Source organism: Meles meles, chromosome 5 (genome assembly GCF_922984935.1).
Source record: "Meles meles chromosome 5, mMelMel3.1 paternal haplotype, whole genome shotgun sequence".
NCBI classification, from domain to species: domain Eukaryota; kingdom Metazoa; phylum Chordata; class Mammalia; order Carnivora; family Mustelidae; genus Meles; species Meles meles.
This window is the reverse complement of record NC_060070.1, coordinates 104,361,415-104,373,420: the sequence shown is the minus strand read 5'-3', so window position 1 is coordinate 104,373,420 and position 12,006 is coordinate 104,361,415. Positions and strand designations below refer to the sequence as shown.

At 41.5% G+C, this 12,006-nt stretch overlaps 1 protein-coding gene across 22 annotated transcripts in view; it reads left to right on the top strand.

Moving 5' to 3' along the window:
* The window catches only part of DST (dystonin), a 480,329-nt gene extending 471,967 nt beyond the window's left edge, over positions 1–8,362 (top strand). For 10 of the 22 annotated variants that reach the window (XM_046005389.1, XM_046005387.1, XM_046005395.1 and 7 more), the window contains 5 exons: positions 1,321–1,392; positions 2,320–2,519; positions 2,973–3,083; positions 6,207–6,330; positions 7,338–8,362. In XM_046005389.1, coding sequence (XP_045861345.1) covers positions 1,321–1,392; positions 2,320–2,519; positions 2,973–3,083; positions 6,207–6,330; positions 7,338–7,600 — 770 coding nt within the window. In that variant the 3' untranslated portion in view covers positions 7,601–8,362. The remainder of the gene's footprint in view (positions 1–1,320; positions 1,393–2,319; positions 2,520–2,972; positions 3,084–6,206; positions 6,331–7,337) is intronic. The other 12 variants (XM_046005408.1, XM_046005409.1, XM_046005392.1 and 9 more) reach the window with 2 other exon arrangements.
* The last annotated feature ends 3,644 nt before the right edge of the window (positions 8,363–12,006 follow it).

The window sequence follows — 12,006 nt, the reverse complement described above, 5'->3', positions numbered from 1 at the left end:
CACCATGAAAGTGCATCAATTGTGTACTATTTTCCAGCATCAAAAACATGCTGGGTATAATTTTGGTCATTTATTACAATAATGAATGTTTCACATTGGTCTCTGTCAGCCTAAAGTTCCCAAAGAACTTGTGGCAGTCATGTAAATCATGTTCTTCTCATTTTTTTCCTTACATCTTCTGGATAAATACGAGACTGATAGGCAGAAAATATGAGAATAGATTTTTTTATCTTTAGGGAAATGCTCCCATCTGCAGTTTTCAAAATGAGTAATTACACCAACTAGGGGAAGGATTTCACCTGTCATTACATAGCAACGTAAAATGAAAGCAGATTGAGGTAAAGGAGACTGAGCATGCTGGACAATAAAGGTTTAAAAGTGGAATTTTTTCATATTGGGGGGAGGTAAGGAAAGTTAGTACCTAAAAGTTTTGAAAATCACCATTAACTGCCAACTTGACTCTTCCTTCGAAGTTATAGATAAGCATGTTGACAATATAAACAAATGATACTGTAGCTCACGCCATACCTACCAGCCAAAGAATCCTTGATTATCTTTCAATTTTCCTTATTTTTCAGATCCTCTAGTCAATTGTGGAATTCTTAATTGATTGATCTTACAAGTGGTCATTTGATTGCAGTGTCTAGTTAGGTCCCGTTTACTTTAGTTGGCCCATTTTTCCTTAGGAGAAACAAAAACAAAAACAAAGCAATAACATTTTTGTGATTTTCTTTAACCTGTGAGCTCATTTCAATCCCCTTAAATGAACAACAGCAAATGTCCGTGCTGATAGCATTTTGGTCACCAAGTGGGAGGCCGGGGTTCTTCCAGTGGGGTCTCTGGTAATTCGATGCGGGCATCTGACTATGCAGGTACATCAGAGTGAGTTTCTGTGGGTCAGCAGGCCGCTCTGCTAAGGACACCCGGGATCGTCCTACGACCCTACTCAGTAGCTCTGCTCTCTGCAGGTCAAAGGTACACCCGCCAAAGGGTATGATCACTCCCAATTTTAATATTTTGGAAATACCGCAGCCTCCTGTGCTGTAGTTCCACTTAGGAGACGGAGCAAATAGAATATGTAGTATCCTGTTGACTTGCTGCTTAGGAAAGTTAGTGTGACTGTGGCCAAGTCTTCCAAATACGTTTTTCTTACTGAGTCAAATCTTTGAGTGCTTCTTTCCCTGATGCAACTTTTCTTCTAAAATGTGTGCTAAAAGCCGGATCTGAGCACCCCTTTGCATATTCAACTACTGTACTTTGTTTCTTCTCTTGCTAACAGTATTCTTTAATGTGATTGGTATCCTGTGTCATTTTTTCTAGTTCATCATCATGGGAGTAAAATGTTACGTTCGGAATCAAACTCTTCAATTACTACTACTCAGCCTACTATAGGTTGGCAACCCCCGTCTTTGCCTCTCCCCTCTTGCCTTTTCTCTTTCCTACTTTTACATTCTTGCTTTAATCATTTGTTTTAAAATAACACGCTTCATCCATCGCGTATGGCTTAACTCATATCCAACTGAGCTGGTGCTTCCAAATTTAAATGCAGAACCGTTGGCACACTGCCAGTGTGCCACGAACATAGGTGCTCTCTAAGTGATCAGACACATGCTAACACGTTGCTCATCGGGTTCTTGTGCAGTGTTCTCCATGTGCATATGTGTTTGTATGAGTGTTGCATCACTGATTACCTCATATCCTTGGGTCTGATGTTTGTTACTGCATGTCGGTTAAACCGAGTTTTCCAAGGCATAAAATAAGAATACCGTTGCCTCATTTAAGTGAAAAACCTGAGAGTTTGTATGTTGTCCTCGTGATTAATGAGCCATCTCTCATTCTGTGTAATCCTGTTGTTTGGTTAATTCCAGTGTTAAAATACTGGCATTCTCCTTACCTCAGTAGTACATGCAAAAGCCACAGTCCCTGCCTTACTGGCTTGTCTTCTCAGTGTGGGGGAGGGGCGACGAACCATGTGGGCATCAGTAGCTGGTGGATTAACAATATTTTAGCATGAGCTTTCCATTTTCATGCTGACTCTTTCTTTAATAGTGGTTATTCTTGCTGGTGTCTAGTGTTAGAATAAACACACTTTTTTTTTCTTTCCCAAACTTACTTGTATCCAAAAGGAATGCATTGTAAAGGAATGCATTTAACTTTTTGTTATGCTGCGTTGGAGTTGGCATGGCAAAAAGCTGTTCTTGAACTCCTCAACATGGTCTGTGGTGCCAAGCTGTTGTTCTTCCTTTAAGTGATTGAGCGCCTCTTTTTGTCCCCTCCTCTTCTGTTTGCGTGCCTTGCTGTGTGCATCACATAATCCAGCTAAAGGAAGGACAAACATGGAGCTCCGGGAGAAGTTCATTTTAGCAGATGGTGCCAGTCAGGGTATGGCTGCCTTCCGACCCCGGGGCCGAAGATCACGGCCTTCATCACGAGGAGCGTCACCCAACCGATCAACTTCTGTATCCAGTCAGGCTGGCCAGGCAGCCTCGCCACAGGTCCCCACCGCCAGTACACCCAAGGTAGGACTCAGATAGGAAGTGTTGTCCTTCTCCTGTGTGATCACTGTCTCGAGGGTGCTTTGGAGTATTTGAGGACCCGAGAATTTGTGGGGCCAGTCTTCTCCATGTGTATCCCTTCTCAAATATGACAGATGAAGGATTAAATATGTGTTGTGTCTATGTGTGTATATAGATGTATATGCACTAGACACACACACGTTTGCCTTGTGGCCCATATGGAGACTATCTGCTTAGGAGCTTTAGTTACCTTTCAGAGTGGGGTTTTTTCCCCTTTTAAATAAAGCTTTATTTATTTATTTATTTGGCATATATGATTTGCCATCAGATCTTTCCATTTATTTTTAATTATTATCATTCTTACTGTGAAATGTTACTCTTGGCTATGAGTATCTCTTTCTGTGGTTGTTTTTTATCTGCTATCTTTTACATTTGATTTGCCATTGTTCCATACAGATTCTCCATCCTTTAACACGCAATTATGGTAAACCATGGTTGACAAACAGCAAAATGTCAACTCCTTGTAAACCAGCAGAGTGCTCAGACTTTTCCGTGCCATCTGCAGAGGTATCGTAAGGCCCCAGATCCTAGTCTAACAGTCTTCTTTCATTGAAACTGTCACGCACTAACATTGCTTTACCTCTCCCTTAACACACGTACTTCTGACAGTACCTTGTCTTTTTATAGACTTTTATAAGACAAGTATCAACTCAGCATTTCTGAAAAGACATCAGAGTAAGGGGTTCAATAGTAGAGAATTCATAGCTTTTTGAATGGTGTCAGCTGAGCATAGTGACACCACTTTGCAGGCTCCGTGTGCCTCCTTTGTTTTTTTTTTTGTTGTTGTTGTTCTCTTCCTCATACTTAACTTGACTTTTCTCCCTTGGGAGAGTGACACACAGAAGATTATATTCAGGCCTAAGTGAAATTTCTTTTAAAGCCCCTGGTCTGCTCATGCTTCTAACCATAATTTGGGCAAGAAATGCAATAATACCCCTTTAGGTAAGAGTGAGAGGCACTGTCATTTGCAAGAGAAAGTCACTTACATTGAAAGAATGTTTATTGAGCATTTCTTATGAGCACTGTCCTTCCAAATGTTTGTTACATTTGTTTCTGCCCGAGAACACTGGGTGGGTAAGCCATAAGCCTTTTAGTTATCAGTACCGTGGTTGGAGGGCTGAGGTATGCAAGACATTCTTTGCCATTTTCAATAGGTGTGTGTCTTTATTAGACCTTAAAGTTTACTGTTTAAATATGCTTCTGCTTTTTAACATGGCTTGATTGATGGGGATGAGCTTTTTTAGGTCATATAAAATTTGCCAAGCTAGCTCATCTATCAGCTCATCTACATTCAATTGAAAGTCCACCACACAGATTTGAAAGACTGTTCTCTGTAAAATGATACACATAGGTATCAAATAATTACATATTTGATTAGAATCACAATAATGGGGCAGGGTGGGGGGGAGTCCCTCAATGATTTGTCTGGAAATGAAGGGAGGATTTCACGTTAAAGGCCAGGATCCTTTTATGAAAATATACTTTGAAAAGCCCTTTATGCTTTTCAGAAACTTTGCTTTTCTAACCTATTATTTCATCCTTGGATGAATAATAAGAGGTAAGCAGAGAATGTTTTATTATTCTCATGACTCAGATAGAAATGATGCAAAGAATCCTTGCTGGTGATGGTAGAATTGAGGCAGAAACAATGCCTTCATCAGCTCTTCCTCCTTCCCTGACCCCTCATGTCCACCCCTTCCCTCTGGTGAAAGGGGTTAGTATCATGTGTTATCTGGAGACGCCTGCCACTCATGATGGATCTTTTGTAGCAAAAACTGAGAAGGTTTTTTAAAATTTTTATTTAAATTCAATCTAGTTAACATATACTATCTTGTTAGTTTCAAGAGGTAGAGGGCAGTGACTCATCAGTTGCATCTAATACCCAGGGCTCATTCTATCACATGCCCTCCTTAATGCCCATCACCCAGTCACCCCATCCCGCCACCACCTCCACTCCAGTAACCCTCAGCTTGTTTCCTAGACTTAAGAGTCTCTCATGGTTTGCCTCCCCCTTTGATACCATCGTATTTTATTCTTCCTTCCCTTCCCCTGTGAAAACTGAGAACAATTTAAGGAAACTCAAGTGGCATGTGTGTTTTAAATTTTGAGGACTGTGCTATTGGGTTAGTTCAAGAGACTCCCCTGGATTAGAGTTTAAGTGTGTTACTTTAACTACTATAAAATTGTGTTTCATTTCCAGTAGCCTCATAGACAAAATAGCCAAACAGAGAAAACAATAGTATACTTCTGTGGAGGGGTCTGTACGAGAACTAGGTAGGGTTGGTGACAATAAAATAAGAACAGTCAGGGCTTTCTGAGAAGAATGATTTGGGTCTTACATGACAGTGAATTCTGCTACCTTGAATGATATATGTCATAATTTGGGGGTCCTCACTCTTTTCATGGGTTGTTAAGATTCTTTTAAAGTTAGGAATTTAGCTTGATCACAGTTGCCAGATCTTGAGCAAACCACAGCCCTTTTCAAGCCCTCTTCTTTCCCATTTATAAAAAAGTTGTGATTAGGTAAGTGTGAAGATTAATTATCCTGACATGTTTGAAAAGTATTTTGAAAACTTAAGTTTTATATGTCTACAAATCACATATCAATTCCATTCTTAAATGTATGCTAGAATGCATATGTAAATGAATTTCAAATATGACATTTATATTAAATTGCAACTCTGAAGTATCAAAAGGTCTTACATATGCTCTATTAAACATTCACAACTAATAAGGGAAAAACTAAAACACACACACACACACACACACACACACACACGTAATATGTGTAGATTCCTTTCCACCAAACAGCTCCCTGTAAGTTAATTGAGGCAAAATGGCATCCCTTCTATTTCTTGGGATTTCTGTTTATTTTTTTAACTTCAGGAGATTTTTCAGAATGGTGTAGTGATCTGGAAAAAATGCAGCGATTTTAGACTTATAGTAAAATCTCATAGTCGTGATTGCTTTAGGCATTCTCTGTGAATTCCTTACGAATTTTTTAAGTGTACTTCCTAAGCATCACTTCCATGTTTCATGTGGACGGACCACAGAAGGAAGGTATTGGAAGTAGGTACAGTGGCATGGTACCAAGTTAGAAAATGTCACTGCATGTTTTTTTCAGCTAAGTTTGTTTAAATGGTGACTGTTTAGGCCTTGTTTACTTATTGTCCTAATTCTGTCTGTTCTTTTCTGCTTGGTTCCCTAAAAGCTTTGGAGGCCACAGACTATCCAAGCACAACTTTTCGGAGTCCCTCACTCTCTCTCTACCGTGTGATCCCCATCCCTCTGACAGGACTCTCCTAACTGTAATATTCGCTGACAACCTGGAAGATACTAATGTGCTCACAGTTTAATTTGCTTTTTTTTTTTTTTTCCCCTTGCTGTCATTTGGGGATCTCTATTTTTGTGTTTTCTCTTCAACATGAATTCCTTTTGAATTCAGGGAGAGAATAAGAAATGAGGAAAGTGAGCGGTGAGAACCCCAGGTGGCACTTAATCAAAAAATGCTTCCCCCTCTCCCACTCCCCCTCCCGAAGAGGGTTTCCACCCATCTATAACAGGCTGTTAGTGGAAGATCACACAGCAGGAGCAATTTCTTGAAATGTCTTTTCACTGATTTAAATACAGGGCACACCAATCCAAGGAAGCAAGCTTCGGCTCCCCGGCTATTTATCAGGGAAAGGTTTCCACTCTGGGGATGACAGTGGCTTGATAACCACCGCAGCAGCCAGAGTCCGAACACAGTTTGCTGGTGAGTGCGGCGTGGGTCCGTCTCTAAGGGCTTCTCGCAGTGGGATCGGAAGACTCGAGCCTCTGCTCTTCTTCCTTGGGGATGAAATAATGAATTGATGATGCGATATTTTTTTTTTTTTAAGATTTATTTATTTATTTGACAGACAGAGATCACAAGTAGGCAGAGAGGCAGGCAAAGAGAGAGAGGAGGAAGCAGGCTCCCCGCCGAGCAGAGAGCCCAACGCGGGGTCTGATCCCAGGACCCTGAGATCATGACCCGAGCCGAAGGCAGAGGCTTTAACCCACTGAGATGCTATATTCTTTTGAAATGACACTTAGTCCAGTCCTCCCACTAAGGGACAGGAAAATCACTTTTGGAAAGTACCAAAGAAAGGTGAACGTGGGAAACATCACAGCCATGTCCTACCCATGGCCTGTGCTGGAAGGTCTGGGCCCTTCCGCCTGCTCAGAAGTTGCCCTGGGCTCTATTCTTGTGTGGTTGGAAAAACCCAACCATGCTGGGCCTTACACCTATGGCACTTCTACTTCTTCACAGAATAGTGAACCCAGCTTCTGGGGTTGTGGGCTCAGCTAGCAGGAAGTGTCTTCCAAGTTTCAAGTCTTCTCTTTTAAATTCCCAGGTGTTTTGAATTACTTACCTTCGGGCAAAACTTACACCTAATGGTTTGCTCTGTGTTTGCTCAGCCCTAGGTACACAAGCTAAACTTTGGAAAGTGTAATTTTAAATTGTAGGGATCTTCCTCATATTTGTTTGTAGTCAGTGGGATCCTGTTTTCAGTCACTCAGCCCAAATGTACCTTTAGTTTGTGAACCTATCTCTGCTCAGAGTGAGGCTACCTTCCCTAGTGGAATGGAAAGGCCATGAATCCCCAGGTCTCCTGAGCACCTACCAGGCGACAAGAAAAATTGTGGAGATTAAAGGTGATATTTGTTTTCAAGAAGGTGTTGCCCATGGGCCCAGTACTAATAAAGTGTGGTTCAACCCTGTGCGTCCTGTCTCCTCAGACCCCAAGAAGACTCCCAGCCGACCCGGAAGCCGAGCCGGAAGCAAAGCTGGCAGCAGGGCCAGCAGCCGCCGAGGCAGCGACGCATCCGACTTTGACATTTCAGAAATCCAGTCCGTGTGCTCCGACGTGGAGACTGTGCCCCAGACACACAGGCCTACCCCCCGAGCAGGTTCTCGGCCAGCCACAGCCAAGCCTTCCAAGATCCCCACGCCCCAGAGGAAATCACCTGCCAGCAAATTGGACAAGTCCTCCAAGAGATAGTGCACTTGGTTCCACCACGGCCCTTCCTTGAGCATTTATTATTTAAGCTTGAAAGGTGTAAAATATGATGTAGAAATTACTGTGAAATAATTGCGAGAAGTGAGTTTAAAATTCTGCAGATGGCCTTATTTGTGTATTTGTCTTTTTATTTTATCTGTATAATGTTTTGTCAGCCATCCTGGGGTCAAAGTCACATGGTATGTGAGGGGGGAGGAAGGCGGTCCAGCGGCACCGACACGTCCGCGCGATTGCGCGCGGAGCCCGCGCTAGAGCCCGTGAGCGTCCCCGCAGGTAAGTCCACCGGCGCGCTGCGGCCGCGGCCCACGGATACCTCATGACCTTTTCCTGCTTCTGTAGAAACTCTGAAAAGCCAAAAGACACACACCCGGGATACATTTTGAGATGACTTCACTGTAAGAGAAAAGATGGAGGGCAGACAGCACGTCCACACACACACACACAGTCGTTTAAGCAGTATCTGACCGACGCGCCCAGGAAGTTCCTTTAGGCCCCGCCGCCCCGGCGGGCGCTGGGACGTTGGAGAGCCCGGCCGGGATCCCGAGCCGCGGCTTCCCGAGAGGCCAGAGGCATCCTGGGTACTAGACCTATTTTACTGTAAGAATATAATTATAAAGTGCATTCATAGAAATGTGAGGTTTTCTTTTGCTTGAGTGGACAGTAGCACCTGTATCATTGAACTCATTTTGTATCAGAGCAATTTTGCTTGCAGAAAGCTATGAAATAAAACATGTCCCTTAACTACATTGCTATGGAATTAATTTTTTTCCCCAGGGAAAATCCGTGTATTTTTTTATGAGCAAAATCAATTTGGAGTGACCAAAAGATACTTACAAATGGGTTTATTTTGATTTCTCATCTGAAATAATCATGTTCTGGTATTATATCTATATTTAATAAATATATACATTTTAATTTATTATGTATACTCACATACTATAGAAAGATATTAGTATGCATTTAATAAAACATATTCACTTGAACATATGGAATACCTGATTATTTAAAGATCTTTTTCTATCGTTTGCTTGCTTTGAATAAAGGTTGTATGTATGATGTATTTTTACTAATAGCATGACAGGCTGAGTGTGGGGGACATCACAACACAGGGATATAATATATAGTAAGTATGTACTAAGAATGACATTAACAAATATTTAATATTCTACAAAATATTTTTAGTACCAACCATGGGCCAGCCATTATTTTACCCTGAGGCTGCAGGTTCTTTGCCATTTTATATTCAAGGGAGAAACAGTTAATAAATTAATAAAGAAGCAAATCACTAAAATAACATGACCTAAAACCCCCTGTGATGAGGTGACTGCTCTTATTAAGGTAATCTAGTGATATTCTTCTGGCCTGTGTGCATTTAAAAATCAAATGATCTAATTTTCCTAAATACAGGAATGGCATCAGATATAACTAGAAGTGGGAGCTGAGTGGCTCATTTGGGTTAAGCAGCCGACACTTGGTTTCAGCTCAGGTCAAGATCTTGGGACCCCGAGGTTGGAGCCGCTGTGTTGGTCTCCACACTCAGTGGGGAGTCTGCTTCTCTCTCTCTCTCTCCTTCTGCCCTTCCCCTCACTTGTGTGCTCTCTCTCTAAAATAAATAAATGAATCTTTAAAATGTATAATTAGAAGAATGTCAGATCGTTATTTTGGGCCTGACAGTTCAGAACTTTTCCCCTAACTCTGTAAATGTATTTTAGCCAATGGCAGTGGTGGTATTCAGGCTCAAGGGGATAGTATTATGTTTTCCCTGCTTGGCTTTTTTTCATGGAGGCAAGCAGTGAAGAGCCCAGAGTCTCCATGGACAGAAATTAGGGGCCACTTTAAGTGATGGTCCTTTATTCTCAGAGATGGTTCCTTTTCTCTCAAAGCATGGGTCTCAGGTGGGAGCACTTGATAGAAGGGGTAATTCTAACCTAATAGATCACGTTATAATTCATGCATTTGATAATAAATGTGTCACCTGAGAAAGCAGTCGAAATTGTTGTTACTCCTTTGGCGCTTTTTGAATGATCACATTTCCACTTCAAAGACAAATTTAAGAATGATTTTATCTCAGCCTATTTGAAAGCCACCCCCATTAAAGACCTAGGGATTTTGCAGGCGCTCTCCCCTTTCTTTTCTTTTTTTTTTTTTTTTAAGTAGTTAAATAAGCCTTTGAAGAAAGATAAATGGTTTAAGATATTTCAGAGAATTCCTAACGAGCCGCTCCCAGTTATCAGAGGTTGCCCTCATGGGGAGCTTTTCAGACTTTGATGCCTGATACTTGTTTCCTCTCAAACTAGTCCTTGAGCCTCAGGCTGACTTCTAGAGTCCTCCAAGAAGTTTCAGGGAATGTGGTACACGCACCTCTTCCCACCCCCCCACACTCCTACCTTTTCCTTTCCTTCTTTTTCTTTAAAAAACAGAATATTGAAATGAATCTCAACTCCAAAAATCTTAAAGTTTGTTTCTGTTAAAAGATAAACTAAGGAATTTTATTAACATTTTTAGGAGTTTATTTGAGCAAAATCTATTGGAAGCAGGCAGCACCAAACCAGAAGTGACTGGGTGCCCTCCATGGACAGGAGGGGCTCAGGGGAAGAGACTTCTAGAGAGTAAGCAGAAGCAACATAAGGGAGTGATTGATTGGCTAAGCTTAAGGCCTAGTTGGCTGTTTGTGGTTGGTTGTCCTTGGCATTTTGATTTTTAACACTGAGGCATTTACAGGCTTGGGTTTTGGTTTGCTAAGCTAGAACACCAAGGTGTTAAAGTCACAGTTCTTAAACATTAGGGTATTATGGAGTAGATTTTTTGTCTTAAAAATCAACCCTACCAGTTTTCATGTACGTTTACTATTGTCTTTTGAAGTAATGGCACATCCTCTTTGATGGCAGTGCAGAAGTAGATGGGCCTGGGCAAATCTCAGATCTGGTTCTTTCCATGGTGAATGCTGGCGGAAGGACTTGGGACGTGCTCTGGGTGGAGGTGCTGTCCTCCCAAGGACAAGAACCTGGGAAAGGATCTTGTTCCCTTTTTTTTTTTTTAAATCACTTTAAGACGTGTTTTAGGGGGCGTCTGGGTGACTCAGTGGGTTAAGCCTCTGCCTCCGGCTCAAGTCATGATCTCAGCGTCCTGGGATCAAGCCCCACATTGGGCTCCTGCTCCGTGGGGAGCCTGCTTCCCCCTCCCCCTCTACCTGCCTCTCTGCCTACTTGTGATCTCTGTCTGTCAAATAAATAAATAAAATCTTAAAAAACAAAACAAAAAAAGTTGTTTTAAATGTTTGCAAGAAGGGAAACTAATGAGTGTGGTGATTTACTCCTTTTTTGACAAGGTGTTTTGAAATGTGTGTGCTTTATTGCCAAATATGTGACCCAATAACCACCCAACAGTACATGCCCCAGTGCCGAGGCTGCCATGTGTGTGTCTGACAACACTGCCCCTCAGCCATGAACTTACCTTTGGGGTCCCACAAGGGAGGCAAGGATAGATACTTTATCTATTCAGTACTTTAATAAGTTCTCTGCAGTCGTGTTAGGGATTGACTTAATGGTCACAAATCTACTGGGAAGAGAATGGTGTTGAGTGACTTGTTTGTGCAATAGTTCATATGACTAAAATCTGACTTACCTTACAGAATTGTACAACTTTGGTTGATTTTATATAATTTCAGAGTCTCTGGTAATACTGAATATCAGGTTAGGGTGAAGACAACAAAAATAGGGACTTTTTCATCCTTCTGCCTCGAGTGTGCTAAGAATATATGCAAACCAAAATAGGTTGAAAGGAATTTTGTCTTAGTTAACCCATACTACTATTATACTCCATTATTTGCAATTAAAGATTGCATAGGAGAATAAAATAGAGATTAAGAAGCTTTCAAAAATTATCCTCAAAAAGATGGGAGGCAGGGAGGGAGACAAACCATAAGAGACTCTTAATCTCACAAAACAAACTGAGGATTGCCCCGGATGGGGAGGATAGTATGGAGAGGGTGGTTGGGTTATGGACATTGGGGAGGGTATGTGCTATGGTGGGTGCTGTGAAGGGTGTAAACCTGGCGATTCACAGACCTGTACCCCTGGGGCTAATAATACATTATATGTTAATAAAAAATAAAAAATAAACTTATCCTCAAAAACAAACCATTCTTTTAGAATGCTACTAATCTTAAAGTATAACTGCTTTTACCCTAGGGCAAAGGCTAGGATATTTAGTTCCCACAACCTTACAATCTAACTTCTATGCCACGGGTCCCTAGACCTCTTCAGGGGCATATTTCCATCAATAAGAGTTTGTTGAGCAAACCTACCCAATGTATGCCCTATTAATTTCTTCTTATGTCTTTTATTTGCATGCATTTTACCATTAGCTAATTTCTCAAGGCTCCATAC